Source organism: Pararge aegeria, chromosome 21 (genome assembly GCF_905163445.1).
Source record: "Pararge aegeria chromosome 21, ilParAegt1.1, whole genome shotgun sequence".
In the NCBI taxonomy this organism is placed as follows: domain Eukaryota; kingdom Metazoa; phylum Arthropoda; class Insecta; order Lepidoptera; family Nymphalidae; genus Pararge; species Pararge aegeria.
In genome coordinates this window covers 13,280,963-13,306,828 of record NC_053200.1, presented here as the reverse complement: position 1 = coordinate 13,306,828, position 25,866 = coordinate 13,280,963, and the positions used below count along the sequence as shown (strand labels likewise).

The 25,866-nt window shown below is 36.4% G+C and overlaps 2 protein-coding genes across 2 annotated transcripts in view; one reads left to right on the top strand and one right to left on the bottom strand.

Annotated features, from left to right (window-relative positions):
* The window catches only part of LOC120633459, a 28,135-nt gene extending 13,355 nt beyond the window's left edge, over positions 1 to 14,780 (bottom strand). Inside the window, exons 1-9 of the mRNA XM_039903668.1 lie at positions 14,756 to 14,780; positions 13,417 to 13,529; positions 12,352 to 12,495; positions 10,810 to 11,010; positions 8,273 to 8,371; positions 7,358 to 7,498; positions 6,034 to 6,246; positions 5,296 to 5,428; positions 4,526 to 4,649 (exon numbers count right to left, since the gene is read on the bottom strand). Coding sequence (XP_039759602.1) covers positions 4,526 to 4,649; positions 5,296 to 5,428; positions 6,034 to 6,246; positions 7,358 to 7,498; positions 8,273 to 8,371; positions 10,810 to 11,010; positions 12,352 to 12,495; positions 13,417 to 13,529; positions 14,756 to 14,780 — 1,193 coding nt within the window. The remainder of the gene's footprint in view (positions 1 to 4,525; positions 4,650 to 5,295; positions 5,429 to 6,033; positions 6,247 to 7,357; positions 7,499 to 8,272; positions 8,372 to 10,809; positions 11,011 to 12,351; positions 12,496 to 13,416; positions 13,530 to 14,755) is intronic.
* A 2,658-nt stretch (positions 14,781 to 17,438) lies between these two features.
* On the top strand, positions 17,439 to 25,848 carry LOC120633387 (putative deoxyribonuclease TATDN1). Its single transcript, XM_039903591.1, has 6 exons — positions 17,439 to 17,615; positions 17,706 to 17,885; positions 20,430 to 20,613; positions 22,967 to 23,170; positions 24,564 to 24,773; positions 25,735 to 25,848. The coding sequence occupies exons 1-6, from the start codon at positions 17,558 to 17,560 to the stop codon at positions 25,829 to 25,831; spliced, it is 933 nt and encodes a 310-aa protein (XP_039759525.1). The 5' UTR covers positions 17,439 to 17,557; the 3' UTR covers positions 25,832 to 25,848.
* The last annotated feature ends 18 nt before the right edge of the window (positions 25,849 to 25,866 follow it).

Here is a 25,866-nt window from a genome sequence, read left to right as displayed (position 1 = left end):
TGCCATCTTTAATAATGCGTTTCCGGTAGCTTCTCATCTTTATGACTTCGTCCAAAATTGTTATTTCTATCATTTATTGATTTTCATTTTTTTTAATTCTTAACAATGCTTGGAAAAAAAAACACTTAATTTTTTTTTTTTTTAATATTATTAGAAATGCTTGCTTGCCTTGCATGTGATCTATGATTGCCTGCGGTGTAGGTATATAGAGTTTGGACATACACGCCCTATCTGTCGCTTGCGACGGATTGCTCTGCGTCAGGACCCCTTAATAGTCTAGGTAATCTATTATTAGACTACGATTAATAAGAATGCTCGACTGCAGGGGTATAACTTTGATGCTTAAGAGACATGGACAAGACCGACCCGTGTAAACCAAAAAAAATTGGAAATTTAAAAGTGCAAAAAAAAAACTAAAACGTTAAACTTTTCTCCGAATGTAGGCGCTACAACATATCTGTTTTTTTTTATTTCATTTTTTTTATTAATATCATTTACTAATAGTCAATGAAGTAAATGGAATAAAAAAAATACTTTCAACATTTTGCGCCATTCTCGACGTAAAGCAACACAATAGCTCGCAAGCATTATAAACGAACCGAATTTCATAATTGATTTTCATACTGAAGAATAAACATTTTTTTTTGGTTTTTTTAATAATTGTAATTAAACGACAACGAATGACCCAGAGATTTTCAATAGCAAACAGCCCGCTGCGATTATGGAGCTTTTAAATAAAAAAAAAACTTCGATACGTTAATTTTTACGGTCGTGACAGTGCCAGATACATACGGACAGACATCCGAACGACCTCGAATATTTTTGTAATTTAATTTTTCTTACTTTAAACAAAATAATTGTTTTAAAAGAATATCAAATACGTTTAAACGAATGTTTTTTCTTGATATATTATATATATGATAATATTACCCTAAAAGGGCAATGTGAGAAAATACATCTATTTTAAGTTTCGAAAAGTCCTTAACTTTCATATATCGGCAGGGGAGCATCACTTTAACGCTTCGCTTATGAGGCGTGCGATAAAGAGTTGAACTTACTCACTTACAATATGAAAAGGTTCAAATTGTTAGTGGGCTTGAAATGTAAAATTGAATTAAGACTCAGTTTCTTTAGACTAAATTGATACCCTTTTTGTTTTACTTGGAACTTTCATTAGACTTTTGGGCCTCTCAATTCGATTCTAACCTATTGCTATTGGACAAAGTCGTGGCCCACTGCTGGCCCACTGATATAGCCGTTATTTGACGGCCGATTGGCGCAGTGGGCAGCGACCCTGCTTTCTGAGTCCAAGACCGTGGGTTCGACTCCCATACCTGGACAATAATTGTGTGATGAACATGAATGTTTTTCAAAGTCTGGGTTTTTATCTATATACTATAAGTATTTGTGTATATTATTCATATAAATTGTTCATCAGTTATCTTAGTACCCATAACACAAGCTACGCTTACTTTGGGACTAGATGGCGATGTGTTTATTGTCGTAGTTTATTGATTTATTTATTATGGCATAAGCTATCCTAAGAAAGATTTATAAATAAACTTGCTAAGGATAAAAAGATAAAGAAGACGACCAAATAAAAAAAACCCGGCCAGTGCAAACCTGTGTATCGATACACGGAAAAAAAAACACCATTGATAACTTGTTTAATTTAAATATGGTTGTAAAATACCTGCTCAGTTTTTATATGCAGTGACTCAGCCTGGGTAATGCCACATACATCTAATAGGACAAGATTGGGATGTATCATAATATTATCTGGCGATGGAAAGATTTTAAACGACTATGTGTATTTATAAGCTACTAATATATATATCATCATCATCATTTCGACCAATGCTGGCAGTGGCGTGCAACTGCTGGCAGTGGCGTGCACTTCATACATACACAAAAGCACTGCCTACCCAATAATTTATATATGTCTTGTAAAATAAGAGGATTTTTGCCGTTTTATGCAATTTTCCTGCTGAATGCATACCCTGGTAGGAAACCCAGTGCACGCCACTGACTGCTGGACATAGGTCTTTTGTAGGTAATTCCACAATCCACGGTCCTGGGCCGCTTGCCTCCAGCTGCTCTCAGCGACTCACCTGATGAATCCTACTAATATTATAAATGTGAATGTAAGTTTGTTTGTCACGCTTTCACGCAAAAACTACTTAACCGATCCTCATGAAAATTTGTACACATATTCTTGCAAGTGTAAGAAGTAGTACTGTAGTGGTTATAATATGTGTTTAATTTTGTCCAAACTGCGGTTGGAGATAGAGGACAGAACTCCTCCGCGGACAGCAGCAAACCCCTAATTCAAGGCTTAGCGATATTGAGTACTTTAAATTTATTTAGAACTACAACTAAATTTAATGCCAAATCAAAATCAAACGCAGACGAAATCGCGGACAACAGCTAGTATATATATATATCCCTACTAATATTTTTAAATGTGAATGTAAGTTTGTGTGTTACGTTTTCACGCGAAAACGCTAACGAAAACTAATCTCATATATGACTATAGGTGTAAACTATGTAGCAGTACGCTGCCTCCCAAAATAACGCGGGGGAATCCGCAGGACACATCTAGTAATATTATAAATGTGAAAGTTTGTATGTTAGTTACCCTATCACGCAAAAACGGCTAAATGGATTTGGATGAAATTTGGCATGCATGTAGCCTTTGACATGGAAAAGAACATAGGCTACCTTTTATTCCAATTCCTTAAGAAGTTCCCGAGTGAAAATTGAAAAGAACATTTACTTTTTACATTAACCTCCCAAATAGTTCCCTTGGTAGGATTAAAAATTTGACGGCCGGTTGGCGCAGTGGGCAGCGACCCTGCTTTCTCAGCCAAGGCCGTGGGTTCGATTCCCACAACTGGACAATGTTTGTGTGCAGAACATGAATGTTTTTCAGTGTCTGGATGTTTATCTATATATTATAAGTATTTATGTATATTATTAATATAATTATTCATCAGTCATCTTAGTACCCATAACACAAGCTATGCTTACTTTGGGGCTAGATGGCGATGTGTGTTTTGTCGTAGTATATTTATTTATTATTATTTATTAAAAATGGTTAACGAGTGAAGTTTTAGACCCAATTCTGAAATCCATGCAGATTAAGTCGCGGGCAGAAGCTAGTAAATAAAATAAAAGTAAATGCACAGAGCAACCTGACGCTTGGCAATTCGTCGCAAGTGTCGGATTTTACGATTCTATCTAGACTAATATTTAGAGGAAATATTTTATAGTTCATTCGTTTGTACCGAATGGGCACCAAAACTACGGGGCAGATTTACCCATTTTTTTAATAATAATCATCTTCATCATAATATCACCCACAAGGGGCTTAGGTCGTAGCCCACCACGCTGGCCCAGTGCGGATTGATGGATGGATTTCACACACTTTAGAGAACATTATGGAGAACTCTCAGGCATCCAGGTTACCTCAAGATGTTTCCCTCCACCGTTGAAACAATTGATGATTTATTTGCTTAAAACGCACATAATAAAACGTTAGCGAAGTCGAAGTGTGCTATTTTTTTTAATATTCCTGTTTGTCCCCCTAACAGCGGGGGACAGAGGGGAATTAATTAGTTTGATCTGTCCCCTCGTTGGGCGCAGGACAGACCGCACATTTATTTGTATACCTACACACGAACTTGATCGGACGCAAAGAATGACATCTTGTTTTAATTTTTAATTTTATTTTTAAAGGCAATACCGGTTTGAAAAGAGTTCTTTGACCTGTATAAGTATAATCACTTTACACAGAATAAATCTCTTACTGATATTATAAAATATGTAAATGTTTGAATATTTACAATTCTAAAACTATCAAAATTATTTATGGACTTTTGCCAGTGATGAGTGAGGAGCGGTGATAGCGCAGTGGTTGGGAGCTCGGCTTCGCTTTCGGAGGACCGAGTTCGAATCCCAGCACGAACGTCTCACTGCGTTTTAAGTATTTAAAATATCACTTGCTTCAACGGTGGCGGAAAACATCGTGGGGAAAGCTGCATGCCTGAGAGTTTTACATAATGTTTTCAAATGTGTGTGGAGTCCGCCAATCCACATTGGGCCAGCGTGGTGGACTACGGCCTTAAGCCCTCCTTTTTGTGGAAGGAGACGCTATGTGGGCCGGTAATGAGTTGATTAAGTAACTTTAATAAAATAATCAAAAAAATGAATCGGTGATAGCGCATTAGGTTGGAGCTTGACTTTACGTTCGGGGGCAGAGTTCGAATCCCAGCACACACCTCTAGCTTTCCTTAAATATGTATCTCAAATGTATGAGGAGTCCACCAATCCGCACTGAGCCAGCGTGGTGGACTACGGGCTTAACCCGTTCTCAATGTGGGACCCGTGCCCTGTAGTGAACCAGTAATGGGTTGATGCGATGATGATGATGATGAATAAATAATACAACTCCAAAGTACCAAAATAATGTTTTATTGACAATAGTACGAAGAAATCTTAAGAGCATTTAAGCGCTATTTAATGCGAGTAAGTTCCCGTGAAGAGCACGATGTCGTCATGCAAAATGGCGAATAGGAAAGGCCGGTCCACCTTGAAGGTGATAGGTTTCGGAGGACGCGACAATGCAAATACAGGCACCGCTACGAATCCTGAAAAATAGCAAGTATAAAACTAACGCCTCACTGCTGCATCCAAACGTCCTAACTGCACACACCCAAGATTGTTTTTTTTAAACCACTAACAGTTAGCCCTGGACTGCAATCTCACCTGATGTATACCATCAGGTGAGATTGCAGTCCAACAATTTACATCAACAATTTACATTTAACATTTTAACATTCATTTTTCTTTCTTGTGAGAGCTGAAAGCGGAGCCGGATGCTTCCAAGCAACCTTGTCATTAAGAAATTCATCAATTGTAGAGTAACCTCGCTATAATAAATGTGTTTTAACATATTCTTAAAATTTATCCATTGGTAGTTCCAAAAATTACCTTAGGAATCATATTATAAAAGCGTATACTCAATCCAGTTTATTTACGTATTAGCATCAATGTGTATATAATACACCACCCACCCCTCCACGTTTCAATATCTATCTAGCCTGAAGGATGTCGGGAAGAGACGACTCTTAAACGAAGTTGTGTACAATAAAGTACAATTAAATATTTACATAGTAAAACCTTCGTGTTATGTTTGAAGTCCTAAGTCTTACCTATTATTTTTTTTCCCTCACTTTTAAAATTAGAAAAGGTTTTATCTAGTCAGTCCCGTTTATATCTCGCATGTATAGTTACCAGTGAAAGCTCCGGCAGTGGCACCTTCCTCGTCGACCTTGACGAAGGCCTCCTGGAAGCCGCGCGCTACGACCACCCCCTGGCCCTTGACAATCCCTGTTGCCGCCTCCTCGAAGATACGTGACACACCCACCTGTATTGCACGAGTTTTAATGACAAGTTAGGACTTGACTGCGATATCAAGAATTAGTTGTAGAGTTTTCCGTGACTGACTTCTCCGGTGTCTATCATGCTTTTTAATACCGCCATGGTTATTTCTGCCGTCAAGCAGCATTGTGTTGTGTGTTCCGACCTGAAGGGCAAAAAAAAAAAAACACCCGGCTAAGTTTGTTGCGGGCTTCTTCTTAGACCGGGACGCGTTGGAACCCTCGCAGCTTTAGTTTTAAGTTTACGGATGTGGTTATCGCCATCATCTCACTACCGTGTAATTCTTATGTACGCAATAAAAGTGCCACCTATGGGCCTACTTGAATAAAGATATTTTTGACTTTGACTTTGACTTTGGGCGAGTTCGCTGGTGTAATAACAGACACATGAGGCTTAACACCTACGCCTTAGGTTGATGGACACAGGGCGGGACTTTGCAGGATAGTCCCTCGCATACCTCGAAGTGTTGCTATTTCAGTAGAGCTATGAAGTGAAACCACCCCCGCACCGCGCCCTTCGCATTTGCTAGAGGATGATTCTTAATGTGTTATTACAGTAACCGGAAGAAAAGCGTGTTGTGTTGTGCTTTACCTTTGGCAGAAGTTCGTTGAGGTTCAGCTTGGATTTGATTTCGAATTTCGGCATATAGAAGTCCACGTGTGTACCCGCTGGGTACATTCTGAACACCTCCCCTATGAGTCCTTTTTGGGCTACGTTGTCCAGCACGGCTGAGAGGCCGTCGATATCATTGGGCAAGACCACTATCATGCGGAACTGTGATTCTTTGTAGGGCAGTTGTACCATCTGTCAATGGATACAAAATGATTTTTTTAATTTTTATTTGTGTTTTTACCTACGCTCATATCAATAATTATACAACGTGTAACCGAATTACGAAAAAATGTCAAAGGATGCATAAGTATATTACATAAGGATCACCCTGTAAAAATATTAAATTAAAAGAAGCATATTTATTTTTCCATACAAGCGAATTCAAAACATTCTAAGTGTTTATGACAACCCTATTGAAGATAAACTACATACACGTGCATAGTACCCACGCTAAGCGACGCGTACTTAATAAAGTGACAGGTGTCACATGATTTAAATTTTGCATGTGATGTTAGTAGGGATGTTTCTGATTTCTTTCATTAAATCTTTGGCAATGGTTTACTCAAAAAATATTAGGTTTCTAAAGCCATTGAAGTATTATTTCAGTTTTCATTAACACGCTGTATAAATTTGAATATGCATGTATAAATCTGGGAACCGAAAGGCTGCGACTCTGTGACTCTGTGACAATCGTGGCCTGAGCGCTATTTCCACTAAGCTACCGCGCTGACCAAGTGTGGATTGGAAGGCTTCACCATTTAGGTTAGTTATGTGGAGACCGATACATTTTCCTTCACCGTTAAAGCGTATAAAATTTTAATTTTTTTCCACCTCTGTTTTGTGGTACAATGGACACGAAAAAACAAGATGACGAAGTTCCTGAGAACTTGCTCTCGCAGTCTCAATTTTATTTAAACAATCTGTCAGTTACATTTTATCGTAAAGATAGATTTAAAAACATTAACAAAATAATTAAAGCATACATACACACATGAAGAATATCTATATATGTGTATTTATATGTAAGTATATTATTCATAAAAATTTTCAGCAGTCATCTTAATAGCCATAACACAAGCTTCGCTTACTTTGGGGCTGAATGGCGATGTGTGTATTGTCGTAGTATATTAATTTATTATTTTATTTATCTCCTTTCATTTAATTTGTTTTTATTTAAAATTCATTTATTTCATATTTATTTTATTTCATCGTATTTGCTTTTAAACATATTTAACCCTAAAAAGACATAAATAAAAGAAAATAAAAAGATTGTATACAGTTTGGAAAAAAAGAGTATACGCACCTTGGCTCCCAGCTCAGGGCTGTCGCGGTAGAAAAGCGACTGCTCAAGATGCATCATCGGCAGCTTGATGGTGGTGGATTTGTCCAAGTTGAATTCCTTGTCCTTTGTCTCGCTGGCGTTGAACGGTACGTGCCAATGGCCCTGGGTAGTAAATTCGAGAGGGTGTTAGTTGTCCAGACTTTATTCGCTGACAGTTCCCACTAAAAAAAAAACTTAAAGAAGAATCCTTTTTTTATATACTTTAGAATATTTAGAGATATATTCATAAAATCGCAAGCTGCACCTGCCGGGGCCACTGACCCAAGATCTCCCACTAAGTCCCGGATCTACGATTTGATAATGGCTCTCTCTCTCTCTCTCTCTCTTTCTCTCTCTCTTTCTTTCTCTCTCTCACTCTTTCTCTCTCTCACTCTCTCCTCTTGAAATATATTATCTCCCGCTTACCTAAGCTATGTCGGTTATTACTTTACATCATGTGTCCCACAGGCACAGGACTCCTCTCTTACAGCACAGATAATTCAAGTAAGTCTTTTCAAAAATGTTATCTTTTGCCTTATTCTATCTACGTTTGCAGTAAAAATTACACGTATTATTAGAAAAAAAGGTATTGTTTCAATTATTGAAAGTCAAATGTCAAACCTTTACAGAAAAACTAAAATGTTGACTATAGCTAACTTCATGGTGTCGGTTTTTTTTTGACGGTGTGCGCGCGCATCGTGAAAATTTACTATCACCATTTTTACCTAACGCGCCAAAAGAAGTATAACTTCAAAAACATATCTGGCTTTCTTTGGTTACGTTTCTGTCACGAAGCTGCTGTTAAGTACTTGTAAAAACCATTTGGAACGAAGTGATTCAGGGATTTCTAGTAAACTCTTAGACCTACAAAGCCTTACTTCCAGAAGATCCTTTCACCTGGAAAAAGATGACGTTCAGAAGTGCAACAGCCGCCGCTGGGTCGATGTCGCTTGCAGACACAGGCTTAGCGATCTTACCAGCTGTATTCCTTGAGGACTGCAATCAAATATTAATGAATGAATGAATGAATGAATGAATGAATGAATACACTTTTATTGTACACCACATAAACATAACAAATTAACAGTAAAAAATCAATTAATGTTGTTACTAAGGTCTTAAAGCTCATAATCGCTCGTGACAACGTAGGGTTAATATAAAATAAAACTTTACACCTAAGAAAAAACAAATCAGTTCTAAGAACATTACTCAACTATTTTATTTTGCTATACCCCGCGAAAAGCTGGAGAATCTATGTTGTGTAATTTATAATTTCTTCAATCTTTATACTGCACACCAAACACATCTTCGGTAATATACCCTCTACGCACGTTCCGCTCCGCAACCGGAGCATCCTCAAAAATTCTAAGGAGATGTAGACGTAAAGTCAACATCTCCTAAAGATTATATTAAGAATTTTCATAATTCCTCAAATAGTCATAAATATGTGGAATATAAATATTGAAGACAATTAAACCGTACATTTTCTCCTGCTTTTCGCGGATTAAATAAAATTAAGCTTAATTTTCTTTGTAACGCCTGCTTGTATCCAATATTGCATAAATAAAAAATGCACATAACTCCGAAAGGTTAGATGTGCGTGCGGGAGATCGAACTCGGTCCCCATGAAAGGGAGGTCGATGCCGTAAACACTGAGCTATAGCAGTTACTGAAATACGTACTTAAACTCTATATACTTACTATCGTCTTGTCTGGTTAACCTATATTGATCCGTTGTTTTTGAAATTGTTCCAAAACAAAGTTGTTATCGAAGTTTTTAATTGTTAACTTAATTATTATCATATTAAGTTACAACGACAATGACTTCTAACTTGACTTCTGGATGATAAGATGAGAGAAAGAATAGATCTAGGTATTAATTTATGCTATTAATTTATGCTGTTGCCCGCGGCTTTGTCCGCGTTCATTTTTGGTATCTAAAAATACCGCACCGCAAAAACGACGGGTGTTATATGTTTGACGTGTATGTGGGTGTATGTATATGTATGTGTGTATGTCTGTTGCATCGCAGCGCCCGAACGGATAAACTGATTCTGATATTGTTTTTTTTTAATTGAAAGGTGAATTAGTCGAAAGTATTCTAAACTATTTTAGATGAAAATCGGTCCAAGATGACGCTGCCACAAAACGGCAATTTTACATATCTTTTCGCAACTCTCTCAATATAGGTATCAAAGAAAAAAGCTTGACTGATAGAATACCATAAACTATGATAAATTTCAAATCCAAGATGGCCGCCACCACCAAATCGCGAATTACATTTTGTTTTCACAACTCCCACAATATGTGTATCAAATGAAAAGGTTTGATAAGTAAAGTACACAGCACTAAACGCTACGCCAAAAGATAAAATACCCTAATTGTAAAAATGTTCGTGACAGAAGATTGTATGAATGTCTTCTTTATTTTGCAGTTGAGACCTACGGGTAGGTATTAGCACAGAATTATTAACATACAGAATCCGTGTACATTGTACACGACTAATATTGAAGCATCATTCCATTTAGTAGTTTACAGTAATTAATTTACCTCTAATGCTCTAAACGTTTACCATAACATGGGGAAAATGGGAAAAGTATGTGAGCTAGCAACATTCACTGTTTTTGGACACAATGCAATAATGGCTGAACGACGGTTCTTAAATTTTTATTTTTTTATTTTTATTATTTATGTACCATAAATTGTGAATGAGAACATATGATACATGAAAAAAAAAAAAAGGAAAGCTTATATCAATATAAGAGATCTCTTCCAGCTACCACAGGCTGAGTAAGATGTTTTTATTTTGGTATAGGTCAAATAAAATGATAACTACTAAAAATATTCAATAGTTCTAAATATTAACAAGATTCCACATACTCAGGCTCGGCTCTTCTCAGTGGCATCTACCTTCCGATCCGGTGGTAGAGACACTACAAACAGACTGACTTGACGTTTTAAAAGTGCTTATTAAATATATAATAAAAAAAATAAAAAAAATTGTTTATTTGGGTAAATAAAATTACTTTAAACACTAATGGCTGGAGCCTTCTTTTAAGGGTAGTATTACTACCCCTGTGTCAGAAGACACCGCTCTTCCATAACAAGAAATAAAAATAAAAACGAGGGTAGGTATACAAACAAAAATATTTGTGTTGATATTAAAAATAATAGACATCTTAACAGAAGAGTAGATAATACTTGAAATAAATGAATTTTTAATTTGAATTTAAATCAGTGGCGAGCACTTCATACATGCACAAAAGCACTGCCTACCCTTAAAAAAATTTATAACTTATAAATGCGAAGGTTTTTTCCATTTTATGCCATCTTCCTTCTTTATTCATACCCTGGTCAAAAACCCTGTGCAGGCCACTGTACATACTAACTGCTAAATCTATGGGTAATAGACGTGGCGATCACGATTTCCTTACCCATTCGTTCATGGCATCAGCGGCTGCTGTGGGGTCTCCGAAGTTGATATTGTCAACCTCGCTACGGTAGTCGCGCGCAGTGTCCAGGAACCTGTCTTGAAGTGCGAGCTTGTCGGACACGAACACTTTGTTGGCCAGAGTAAGGAAATTGCGGTCCATTGAGCCAAACCTTTGGCTGAGTTGGACATAGGAGTTCTCGAGCTGTGGACATAAAAAGCTTTTAAAAAGGTAACAGACCTCATTGCTTAATTACTTAACATGTAAAAGATAGACACATTTGATGCGTATCTACATTACATGAAAAATGTGTAAATGGTAGTGAGCTGGTTTAGATTACAATATTCGTGAACTTAAAACTAAAGCTACGAGGGTTCCAAACGCGCCCTGTTCTAAGAAAAAGCCCACAAAAATTGTTGTATTTGTTATCAGCATCTCAAACTGTCATTTTTAAATTATTAGAAAAGCAACCTGGTTAGAGCAATAGTTCACACCCAAACTTTTTATGCTTTATACTATACTTAATAGGACTTTTCTATTAGCTTCCATTTAATGCGAATTTAGAATTTTTTAAGAGACCTCTCCAATCTTAGATTATGATTCGCACCTAATCGGAGGTTTGTTCCGACTAGCAATACTTACTCTGAGACTGTATTGAATCGTTAGAGTCCATGGAGTGGATCATTTTCATATTTTTGGACACTTGCTAATAACCCCCTAAGAGTTGCTACGAGGACGTCGACCCGAGGGTGCCTCCTTCGAGGACTCGGACCTCGGCTCGGTTCGACGTTAATCTGACTGTTTGAATTGTATCGACAATGCAGTCGTATTTATATCAAAATACCCACAAACTTAATCATGAACATTGGTTGGTAATCAAAGGAGATCTTTAAAAGTTCAAAATTTGTATTAAACGTAAGCTTATAGAAAAGTCCTATTATAGTATAAGAGACTACGTAATTGATAAAAAAGCTTGGGTGTGAATTATTGCTCTAACAAGGTTGTTCTTCAAATAATTTTAAATGACAATGTGATATGGTGATAACAAAAAAAAACACCCGGCTAAGTTTGTTGTAGGCTTCTTTTTAGACCAGGACGCGTTTGGAACCTTTAGTTTTAAGTTTACGAACATTGTTATCGCCATCATCTCACTACCGTGTAATTCTCGTGTAATGTACGCATGAAAAGTGCCAGATATGGGCCTTTTTGATTAAAGATATTTTTTGACTTTGAATCAAATATAATTTTAATTGTTTCTTGAAAACTATTCATTTATTAAATAATAATTTTAAGCGTATTTGTGATAATCCTTATCATTGATTCAATGAATTTATAGTCATCAAAAGTTATTTATTTACCCACTTTATACAGTAACATAATCATGCGTAAGAAGAGGTAAATCACCAAATAAACGGCTTATAAAAATCCACTGTTGGACGAAAGGCCTCTCCCGAGCGTAGGGTTTGCCTATAATCACCACGCTGGCCAGGCTTGGTGATCACAATCGATGGTAGAAGCACGGAGACCGCTGCTGCCCACTCTCACCTGGCTATAATCAGAAGCTCCAAGGTACTTAAAGATTTCTTCTCTGTTCTCGCCCTCAGTGCCAGAGGCGTAGAGAGAGAGAAGGCTCAGAACGCCCAGCGGGGAAGCGATCACGTTCTTGTCTTCTGCACCATTGTAGACCTCCTGTTGAAAGAAAGTTTGGATAGAAGTGTCACTAATGTCAAACTCTTTATATTTTCCATAAGCATTATAATAACTGAAAGTGGCTAGGCGGAAATCATCATCGTTACCCCACGGGTCTTCTCCCAGAATGAAAAGGGTTCAGACCGTAGTCCACCACGCTGCCCTGGTGCGGATTGGTGGACTTAACACACCTTTGAGAACATAATGGAGAACTCTAAGACATGCAGGATACTTCAGAATGTTTTCCGTCACTAGACTTAGAGCAAGAGATATTTTATTACTTAAAAAGTACTTGACTTAGAACAGTTAAGGTGCGTGCTGGGATTCGAACTTTGCTCTGCGAAAGTAAAGCTGAAGTCCTAACCACGAGGTTATCAACGCTTACGTACTTACTTTACGCAAACTGTTGGATACTAATTAATATATTATTTATTTTTGTTTGGGCGGCTTTATTATATCGGCAAGGCGGTGAATCTTAAAATACGCCACAGCGCTTTAGCCTACTTGTATGAAATAAATAAATTATATGAAAAATAAATAAATTATATAATTAAATGAAATAAATTATAATAATAAATATAGTAGTTTATTTATTATTATAATTTACTGTCGTGTCTGTCGTTTATTGTCGCAGGACAATGCACACATCGCAATCTAGCTTCAAAGTAAGCGTAGCTTGTGTTATGAGTACTAAGATAACCGATGCATATTTTTTTTAATGTATAATTTTCATAAATACTTATAATACACATATAAACACGTAGACACTGGAAAACATTCATGCTCATCGCACAAACATTTTCCAGTTGTGGGAATCGAAGCCACGGCCTTGGACTCGGAAAGCAGGGTCGGCCGAGAAAATCAAGGCTTGTTACATAAAAGCCCTCAACACTTGATAGTAGACCTAGGTAAAAAACATACTCTCAGTAGTTTCATAGACGCGATGTCAACCGAATCGCCGAGTGCTGTTCTCTTGTAGGTCGGAATCACGAAGTCGCCATAAAACTGGCAGTGCGCTACGCCGACCACGACAACTGCAATAAAAATAAAATGCGTCAAAAAAAAGGGAGAGCGGTCCCACTGTTTTTGGACACAGTGCACTGCAGGTAAAAATGGCTGAAAGAGGATACAAACATTTGAAGTTGGGATACGAAATCAGAATACCGATGGGTCGCTATGACTAGTTAGCATCGAAGCACCACAATAACAGATTTTCATCAAACATAGCACATAGGACATTCCCGACTAATTCACTATTCAAACAAAAAAAAAATTAAAATCGGTATATCCGTTAGGGAGCTACGATGCCACATAAACACACAGACATGTCAAACTTATAACACCCCCTCGTTATTGACCTATTACAGACCACAGGTCTCCTCAAAGAAAAACGACGGTTCAGACCGTATTCCACCACGCCCTCCAAGTGCGGATCGGTGGACTTTACTATCACTTTTTTTATAGTATCAATTAATGGACGGACTAAGCAGATGGCCCACCTGATGCTAAGTGGAAAACCATTGCCTATAAACAGAGCAGCACGAAAGCAATGCAAGGAGCACGTCCTGCTATGCCGTCCTGTGTCCATCAATTTGAGGAGTAGGTGTTAAACCTCATGAGACTGTTATTGTTGTTGACGAAACACAGCATTGAAATAATGTTGCTTAGCGGCAAAAATCAGCAAGCCGATATTTCTTCCCCGAACGAGTTCATACAAAAAGCTCTACAATTAATATTTATACTATGTTTACCTAACAACATATAATAACATATCAAACTGATTTGGAGGAAATTTCGGTAGGTACACCGATAAGCTGATACGAAACGAGTATAATACAGTTTTATTTTTAAAAACGTCTTCAAAAGCTACATTATTGTTTACGGTCCGGCAAGACCGGTCTACTGAATCACAAAAATCTAGTTTATAGTATAGACTATAGATAGAAATATATTTGAATTTTATATATTATAATATTTATAAAATTCAAAAAATTCAAAATTCATTTATTTCAAGTAGTTAGTAGTTTATAAGCACATTTGAAACATCAAGTCAATCTGTTTGTAGTGACTACCACCGGTTCGGAAGGCATATTCCACCGAGAAGAGCCGGCAAGAAACTCAGCAGGTTGCTCTTTTTCAACATGAGAGATGAGAGCGGAGCCTGCTTCCAAGCAGCCTTGTCGTTAAGAAATTCATCAATCGTATAGTAACCACGATATATAGAATGTGTTTTAACACATTGTTAATAAATAAAACTTACCCAGTAATAGAATTATTTTGTCCATGTTGCTGTCCCGACCGCTCAAATCCAACTGCCACGTGAACTTGAAAAGCTCTCGTTTTTATTGCGTTGCTTAATTTTAATTTGTTTTTAATTTAATTTACGACCATAGATAAGAACTGATCTATGTTTGTAGGTACCTTTCTCACCTTTATTCGTTATGTATTCATTTAAATTAAAGAAAAATAGTTATTTAATTGATTCAACTATTTATCAGGCTAAAAAGAACTGCTATGAAAAGATTTTTTTTTTGCATTCAGTGGCACTTCTTATCGCATAACTATAATATTATAATACATATTAAGGATTACATAAATGTTAAAAAAGCTTGGGTATGAATTGCTTTAACATCATAGTTAAATAATAATTTGACTGTGAGATGGTGTTAACAAAAAAAACCGGCTAAGTTTTTTGTAGGCACTTCTTAGACCACGGCGCGTTTATTTTAAAGGTTAGCGAATGTAGTAATCACCATCACCTAACATTAGTGGTGTTATATGTATGAACGCAATAAATAAAACACGTTTGAATGTTTTTATTTTAAATATAAAAAGCACCTAATATTATATTTTCAATTTTTTTATAAATAACAATTGTTGACTAAGAAGATAGCCCCCCTTACAGTTAGTAATAAATCAGTTAGAAGTAATATAGGATAATTTTTATCCTGACATAAAGCTCGGTTCCTTTGGGAGAGGGACTTCTTTGACGATTTTACACCATAACTCCGACAAATTATAACCGATTTGAATATTTATTTATGTACTATACAGGTTATAATATGTGTTTAATTTTGACCAAACTTTGTGTAGATCTGATTGATGAATGTGGTTGGGGATAGAGGACAGAACTCCTCAGCGGGCGGCAGCAAACCCCTCATTTAAGTCTTAGCGATACTGAATACTTAAATTTTTTTAGAACTACAACTTAATTGAATGCTACATCAAAAAACAAAATCAAACGCAGACGAAGTCGCGGGCAACAGCTAGTATAAAGATAAAATAAAGCAAAATCTAGCCCGGCGAAGCGGGCTGGGTATGCTAGTAGATTATAAAACAGAACAGTGGCGATGTGGTACACTTTTTTCTAAGCAGTGCTTGGCCTTTCTTTTTTTTATTGTGGTTTGCCTTGAAGATTTTTCTTACACAGAGAAATTGCATACCACTTGGTTGGCTGGCACCCACTGAGAACTCTGTGGGTCCCTCAATAAACGTATAGGCAAAAGTATTGGATGCATTTACGTAGCCATTCACGGCACTTCTGGCAAGATTTGACTCAGTACCCACCAATGTTGTTTCACTCCAATAACGGATGTCGCCACTTGTACTGTAGTTCGCGCTATCGAAGTGTTACAACCACCACCTAAGTACTCGCTCCGAAAGTGACGTAAAGGTTTTAATTAATTATTGTTAAGAGTTTCTTTCATCAATGCTTCAGCATCTGCGTTCGTTCCTACCTAGGACTAATAACTGCTTACTAACCAAAATATAGAAGTAATTGAATCAGTATTTACGAGTATCATAATAGACTTAAAACCAGGGCTGAGCTTCAAAGTACGGCGCCATGGTACGGGGAAATACTTTCATGACTGATGGAAAGTATTTTTGCAGTGAGCCGGGTACTAGCAATGGTCAATGCATTGCCGAGACTTGAGGGGCGCGTGCGTTACAGAGCGCGCGAGGGCAATGTGCCGAGTGCCGACGGGTCTACCGCGACTATGCCGCGTCCCGGGACTCGGTGGCGGGCGTTACGAAGTATAACGAAGTAAGCCGAGCGTGAAACTGCAATATGTGTAGGTACCTAAGGCGGCCCCGCGCTAGTTGCTAAAAATTGCTAGTTTAGAACTATAGCTAGGTAATTGTTCCGCGTTTCATTTCCACGATGACTGGTTCATCTCATCTGCTATAAAAATAGACACATTAGGTATAGCGTTTTCGAAAGTACCTATAATACTTTATTAGTTTAGTAGTTGTAAGTTAATTAGAATTATTGTTTTAATGTTTCGTTTTCTGGCAGGTTTGTTGTGATTGCTGCCTTGTTACGGCATCAATTCAGTTAATTTTAGAGAAGTTTGTTTAATGATTTAAAATAATTTCAGGACTAGTTGTTAATGACAATGTTTAAAATTGTTAAATGTTATTGCTATATTTTCTGTATTTATTAGTAGTTATGTACCGTTTTTAAGTAAGAAATCAATTAGCGAGATATTGCGAGTTCCTGATTCCTGGTATTGATTACTATCTTAATGTAATATCTACTATCCTAAAACCTACTCTGTATTTCCTATTTAGTGTAGAAGATACTTAAAAAATGTATCTTCGTTCAAAAATTAAATAATTATATTTAGTCGTGTAACTTTGATTACGTTAAAAGCAGCTGGCTATATATCTAGTTAGCAAAGCACTTTAATAGCGTGATGTAGGAATTTTACATCGCCATCTATTTCATGTTTGAAAGACTATATAGTATGTGAACTGTTTGACAGTGACATGAGCATTCCAGTGTTGCATGTTACTTTGCAGAAGTGAATATTTAATTATAATTTTTTTTTCGTTTCATATCATATTTTCGTTTTTTTTATCATGTCATATTTAGTTCCTGTCATAAACTTTTGTGCCAATTACTTGTAAAAAATAATTTCGATGTTTTACATGTGCCAGGCGTCCCGTGACGGCTCACAATTTTTTTTATTTGTGGAGCCAATTTGTAATTCTGTGGTACTCTGTGTTTGCAATTGTAATTTTTTGATTCTTCCGCCTTCAGCTTGAACTTGAGAGACGAATGAAAGAAAATATAAGTTCAGTAATTAAAAGAATGAGTTATTTTAGAAAATATATTGGTACGGCAAGATAAAATTAAAAAATCTCTCTGCAGTGGGTTTAAAAAAAAAGTTTTAACAAGCAATTCCTATTATTTTTTTTAACTATAGATATCGGTGCAAACCTCACGGATGAAATGTACCAAGGAGTTTACCATGGTTCGAAGAAGCATGAACCTGACTTACATGAGGTTTTAAAGCGAAGCTGGGCTGGAGGGTTAGAAAAGATGATTATAACTGGCGGCAGTCTGACAGACAGCAGGCAGGCTGTTGAACTCGCAAGTACTAACTGTAAGTAGGTTTTGCCCTGAAAGTGTCTTTTTTTTGTAAATCCCATCGCCTATATTAGCAGGGCGCGCATCCAAACACGCCCTGTAACATGGCCTCCTGTTTTCATCAATCTGAAGTACAGGTGTAATGCTTCATGGGCCCGTAATAACATCGGCAATCACTCGGCGACAAACAATTATTCATTGTAAAGTCAAAATCTGAGAATTCTCCTGTGTTGTTGAAAACCTGTGTAGAGAGTACATTCCCAAGGATTTGTTACAAATTCAAATTCAAATCTTTATTTGCGTGATAGCAGGTTAACATATATGATCTTATAATAAAACATAACAAGTTACGTGCTACATTCTGCCATTCATATGGCATGCAAATTATAATAACACCTTAATTATATAATTATTTTTCCAATTTGTACAAAATGTCAGAAAATTAAGGTATCAAAAATTGTGAAGTTAAATTACAATGTGTTTGGTGTGGAGTATAAAGATTGTAGAGATTATAAATAACGCCATACCGATTCTCCTGCTTTTCTTTGTAAGGCGGTATTTTACCCAGATGGTGGTAATAACAAGCTCTACTATTGTAAATCTTATGGCTACTCTGAGAAAGTGGTACACCTATATTTAAATGCAGTGATGGGGAAAATGATATGTTTCTTCCAAGGGGTGTAGTTGAGTTCGTTTGCATTTGCATAAGAAGCCTTAATGTTGGAATAGATGAAATGTTGATGAAATATCTTCTGCACATGCTAGCCATGCTAAACTAACATTTAGAAAAAATTCTGTAAAACTATCCTAGATTTTTTGCAAATATTAACCCACCCCGTCCACTCATCAGCAAAAGTACGCAAAGCTCTTACCCCTCCCCCCATGCTTACATAAATATTGATTGATTTATGAGCAGCAGTTATAAACAATGTTACAAATATTATTAACTTAGGTATTATTATGAACAACCAAACTTCTTGTAAAGTTTTGGTATATATATTAATTGCAATTAACAGTACAACATCAGATTTCGGAATGTCTTAGTTGTTCTTATCAAGCCATTCAACATCTTGATGCTCTATGGTTTGAATAATGCACATAAGTTCATTAATTAGCATGACAAGCAGCCACCCTAACTTTTAAATCAGTGTGCGTGTTTCAATTTTGGCAAATGCAGATGTTTTGCTTACAACCCGACAACTCTTCAAACATTTAAAAAAAAACAATAAATTGAGGAAAAAATTTAGATTTTTAATTCCACTACTCAGTTCTAAGCGAACCTAAGCTAAAGATATTCATTATTCGTAGGAATGCCCGAAAATGCATTTTGTTTTCTGCATTGACAATTAGTGGGTTGTGGTATGTGTAAAAAAGTAAATAATCACCACCTTTCCAGATCCTCCCACCCCCCATTATCCCATGTGATTAAAAATAAACAAAGCAAAGGCCCCCGGCCCTCTATAGTTCTTACATTATACAGCCACCTGGAGATAATAAGATTCACTATCATATCAACCCATTACAGGACACTACAGGGCACAGGTCCCCTTCCATAAAGACAAGGGGTAGTCCACCATGCTGGCCCAGTCCAGATTGGTGGACTTCACACACCTTTGAGAATATTATGGACAACTGTCAGGGTTTCTCACTATGTTTTCCTACACAGTTGAAGCATGTGATATTTTATTTGCTTTATAATGCACTTAACTTAGAAAAGTTTGAGGTGCTTGCTGGGTTTCAAACTCGGCCCCCGAAAGTAAAGAGAATTCAGGCCACTGGGCTATGAGTACGTTAAAAAGAAAAAAAAAGAGAGAAAAAGTAAAAAGAGTATTTATCTAAGGTACTTTTGAAGCAATGTATCGTCATACCAGACATCATGTATACTTGCTAGTATACGTATTGTACACTAGTAATATTAAATTCAAAATTCAAATTCAAATTTTCTTTATTCAGGTAGGCTTATCACAGGCACATATGAAGCGTTCATACATATATGTTTATATAATTGTAAGGGGATGGTGATAGCTTCGTACGCCAACATAAACCTAAAGCTACGAGGATTCCAAACGCGCCCTGGTCTAAGAAGAGCCCACAACAAACTTAGCCGGCAATTTTTTTTTTTTTGTTATCACCATCTCACAGTTTATTTATATTAAGTTCTTTCAAGTGATTTCAATGCTTTCATTTCAGATTCCAAACACGAAATAATATAAAAAAGTTTAATTTTAATTTTAATTGAAATTTCATTTATTTTTTATTTGAAATTTAATTTATTCTAATTTTTAATTCTGGATTTTAATTAATTACTGTTTTTTTTTTAATTTTTTTTTTAAATCTGTCTTTTATATTTATTTTGTGTTAAATTTCGTATATGGGTCCCCAACCTGAAATAAAATGATAAAATCATCTTATTTTATTTTATTTTTATTTTACTTTTTTTATTTAATAATAGGCCTCCTGTTACAAGACTTGGCGTAGGTGTCTGTAGTAGTAATTGTTCAAGTAAATGTTTATGTTCAATGAAGCTATTTTAATTTCTAGAGCCTATTATAATTTTCAGCTCAATTATTTTCTACCGTAGGATGCCATCCAACAAGGTGCAATGATTTTGTGGAGAACCCCAACTTGTATCTTAGGGGCTTGAGAGATTTGATTGAGGAAAATAGAAGCAAAGTGGTGGCTATTGGAGAGTGCGGATTAGATTATGAAAGATTACATTTTTGTGAAAAAGACGTTCAGCTGAAGTAAGTTGAATAAAAATCCATACAAATTTATTTGTATAATATATCTCTATGCCATAACTAATCACCAATGTACACAGAAAGTAGAGAAACTTAGATATCTTTTTATCCCAGAAAAACAAACGGTTCTCACAGGATTTGTAGTAATTCGTAACTAACCCTGACAAAGAAAGTGGGTGGCGTGGCACTTGGTTTCTTACCAGGGTATGCATATAGCAAAAATTGCATAAAACGGCAAAAACCCTCCCGTTTTACGAGGTATATATAAATTTTAGGGTATGCAGTGCTTTTGTGCATGTATGAAGTGCACGCCACTGGTAACAACTAGTATAATATAATGAATAGAATAGATTCTAATATGATTTTTATATCCAAAAGCCTGTCGCAACTCACCCTACAAACCTATTGCGACTACCATACACTCATTCGCTGGAGACAACTCCCAGGATTGAACCATTCTCGGGTGCTAATAAAACCATTCAACAGAAGGGCCGCGTCTGAGGCATTAGCACTCAACAGAAAAAAAGTGTGTGTCAGCTCCGACGCACGACTGGAGTTTACTCCTTAAGTACGATTGTCAAAACATACACAAAAAGAGTTTATTTAGCTGAATAAAGATTAATACCATATGAAAGGGCAAATTAAAAATCCTGTGTAATTTATTCACAAACGGCGGAAGTGTAACTTCTTAAAAGTAGCCTACGGGAGATTGAGGTGGATGTAGAGTATCAGAACTATTAGGATAAATGTATTGTTTATTATTTAGTTTCCATGGTAACAAGAATAGGAAAAAAAATTTACAATGTTTTCTATCTCACTCTGTCCCATATATTTATGTGTTTGTTTCTTTACCTATACATTATTCGGTTTCCTTGGTAACTTAAATAGTAAAAATAAGTTAATTAAACGATAGCGACGTTGCATGTTTGCGCATCACAGTTGCCGGGCATGCAACTTCGCAAAGCGAAAACGTAACGAGGTCATTCATCAGTAGATTTTACTCCTCACATTTTTCTCATACCGGGCGCCTTATATAAGAAAATCGATTCTTAAGGAGTAATCTCCAAAAAACCTATGCATTCTAGTGCGAGCGCTTACGGGGCACTGTGGGCTTAACAGGCACATGTTCAACCTAAAGCTGCAGGACACAGATCTATGTACACTCTTTAAAGAGGCTGCGGAGACGCCGCTCCACTTAATCTGTTCCTGCCCCGCGCTGATGCTTAAACGCGGCACTCTTTTGGGGAAGTATATAATACAACTAGAGGATGCTAAACTTCTTCCAGCAAGGAAAGTGCTGCTATTCCTGGCGGCGACCAACCTTGCTGGGAGATCTAGACAGCGGCGTCACAATAGATCGTAGCGTCACGTCCCTGTTGACCAGGCGAACCTGAGCCGCAACCAGAACAAGAAGATTATGATGATTTCAAAACATTTCTAAAGTCCTTCAACCCAGTCGGGCTACCTCAGAGATGCAAACACTGCGTTGCAACAATCTATCTCTTTATCATGTTTTGGTGTACAATAAAGTAAAGAAACACATTCTTAACGCCTAGGTAGCTAGACCACCTCTTAGCCAAGAACATTCTGTTCTGCCTGGCACAACCAGTATTAGTTAAGACCTATACAACGTGTAAAGGAATTACGAAATAATATTGAAGGATGGATAAGTATATTTCATAAGGAATCGCCCTATAAAAATATTAAATCAGAAGAAGCATATTTATTTTTCCATACAAACAAATTCAAAACATTACTTATGACAACCCTATTGAAGATAAAAGACCGACGTCATAGTGACACACGTGCATAGTACCTGCGCTATGCGACACGTACTACAGTGACACTTCTAACACAGTGAGTCTTGTTGTAAAAACTATGGCAGTGCTTTACTGAAAAACTTTGGTTTTCGGTTTCACAGATAGGACTCGGACAATACATAATGCACCTCTAAAACCTGTGAAGTATTATTTCGGTTTTCATTTACACGTTAGTTGCGATCACAATAGATTGCCAACAAAAAGATTGAGATAAGAGAAGATAAATACAAATTAATTTTAAATAAACGTGCGTAGAGGGTGGGTACATTGCCGAGGATCTGTTTAGTGTGGAGTATACGGATTGAAGTAATTATAAATTACACCATACAGATTCTCCTGCTGTTCGCGGAGTATAGCAAGTTAAGATTAATTTTCATAATATATTATGGATTTCCGCAAAGTAACGCCTGCTTCTATCCGGTATTTAGAAACGGTGAGCTTGAACGTGCAGGCTCGTCTTTACATAAACAATCATTTTGATACAGGGACATCCTTCAATAGCTGTTACCCCGAAGAATAATAATATTGTCTTCCAGGTACTTTGAATACCAACTGCAGTTAAGTAGTGAATACAATCTTCCCCTATTCCTACACTGCAGGGCAGCTGCTGATGATTTGATTGAGATATTGGGGAGAAACAAGGAATGCGTTGTAGGTGGTGTGGTTCATTCCTTCGACGGTACCCAGAAGGCGATGGAAGACATCATAAAACTTGGCATGCATATAGGTATTAATGGATGGTAGGTGTAAAAGGTTGAAAGCATCTGTTAATCCTTACTCATGTTCTCATTTGACGGCCGATTGGCGCAGTTGGCAGCGACCCTGCTTTCTGGGTCTAAAGCCGTGGGTTCGATTCCCACAACTGAAAAATGTTTGTGTGAATGTTTTTCAGTGCTGGGTGTTTATATCTATATATGAGTATATATGTATATTATTCATAAAAATATTCATCAGTTATCTTAGTACCCATAACACAAGCTACGCTTACTTTGTCTCTAAATTGCGATGTGTGTATTGTCGTAGTATATTTATTCATTTATTGAACTCTAATTTGGTATATACCTAACCCTTTTACATTGGGAAAGCACGCACAGACTATTCCCTGGTATTATAAAACAAAACAGGCATGGTCGCGGGCAACATAGAACAGAGGCGTAGTTGCAGTAATAAATAAAAATTAATATTTACTAATTCAATTTTAAAGAATCATCAAAATTGGTTCACATTAATTGGAATAAATCCTACATATCCAACTTATAATCGTGTGGTGTTAATTCTTTTATATTTTGCATCCAATAAACTGTTTCTTATTTTTTCTGCATATTAGCTTCACCTGTATGTATGTTTGTAACAGACTCTTTTGTACTTGATTTTGACCCTCTTCAAACTGTCTGATTTCGTTCAAACTTTGTAGATATATTGAGAACCGATGACAATACACTAATAATTTTAAAAGATTATTCAATTTTTCAATTTGCAAAATAAGATTTTTATTAATTTATATTTTCTATTTTCATCTATAGTCAATAAGGCAGGAATGTTTTTAATTTTAATTTCCAACCATTATCTTTAGCAGTTTTCTCTAAAATTAACAAATTTTGTTTTATTAACTGGTTAATTTTGCTATAGTAAAATTAAGAAAGACAAAATCACGCATTTATAAATTAACTAAACTAAAAGGTAGAAATTAGTTTAGTTTTTTTTATACTAAGCATGTTTTTTAGTTTTTTTAACTATTAATTTTTCTTTAACCAATGTAAATTAACTGTAACCAGTGATTTCAAGATAAAAATTTGGATGCTAAGAGATTGACCCCAAAAAATCAAAGTGGATTTCTTGTTTGAGTTAGATGGTGACTATCCCATAATCTTTATTTCTTAATTACTATTAAAAATTAAAATTTACAGGCTTATTTAGTTCCTATCGTTCTACAATGTAGCAGTATTTTTTTGCCCACAGCTGGTTTTATTTTTCTAATTAACACCTTAGGTAATCGTTGCAGATAGGCACCGAGGACAAACCTCTGCGGTTTTTTCGGTGCTTATATACTAACAATTTCATTGTAATTGTTTTAATTGATAAATAAATTAAAAAAAAAATTATATGTTTTACAATCCTAGTTTTGTGTTACAGTTCACTTAGAACGAAGGAGAATCTAGAAGTAGCATCAAAGATACCACAAGACAGACTCATGATAGAGACAGATAGTCCGTGGTGCGAAGTGAAACCGACTCACCCGGGGTACTTGCACGTTGTCACTAAATTCCCTACAGTGAAAAAAGAAAAATACTCTGTGGACTCTGATAGTCAAGTTAAAGGGCGGAATGAACCTGTTAATATTGTGTAAGTATATTAAAAGCGGGGTGACAGCGTAGTGGATAAGGCTTCGGCTTTTCTTTCGGGGTGATTGAGTTCAAACCTCGGGACGAATTTCGTAACTTCGAATATGTCTCCATCATCATCACATCGACCCATTACAGAGCATGCGTCTCCCACAATGAGAAGGGGTTAAGGCCGTAAGTCCACCACGCTGGCCCAGTGCGGATTGGTGGACTCAACCCACCTTTGAGAACATTATGTAGAACTCTCAGGCATGTAGGATTCCTCACGATGTTTTCCTTCACTCTTGAAGCAAGTGATATTTTAATAACGCAGTTTCATACTTTTACAGTGATCGTTTTATTTATTAGCGGTTAAGTTATTGTTCACAAAAAAATAAAATGCACATAACTTAGAAAAGTTAGAGGTGCGTGCTGGGATTCGAACTCGGCCCTCCTAACGGGAAGTCGAGCTCCTGTCTAATGCGCTTTCATCGCTGCTTTAATATTATTTATTAAATATCACATGCTTCAAAACATCTTCAGGAAACCTACAGATTGAGATTACTCCATAACGTTTGCAAAGATGTGTGATGTCCACCAATCTACACTTGGCCAGCTTGGTGGACTATGAATTCCTTAATGACAAGGTTGCTTGGAAGCATCCGGCTCCGCTTTCATCTCTCACAAGATAGAAAAATGAATTTTAAAATGTAAATTGTTGATATTGGAAAAGAGCAACTGCCGAGTTTCTTGCCGGCTTCTTTCTGTAGAATCTGCCTTCCGAACCGGTGTAGAGTCACAACACACAGACAGACTTGACGTTTCACAAATGCTTATATTAGGCCTACTTGAAATAAATGAATTTTGATTTTTTTTTAATTTTATGCCCTATTGTGAAATTAGACCTTTGCCCTGAAGGTCATTTGTATGTTATTCTTTTTACTTATGTCATGATAATATTAACTCCTCATTATTCTTTTCAGTCAAGTTTTGGAGATACTAGCGGCGATCAGAAAAGAAAATATTGACGTACTAGCCGAAGCCATTTACAATAACACAAACAAATTGTTCTTTAAATAAAATAATTGTAAATAAAATGATTGTAATTTTCATTT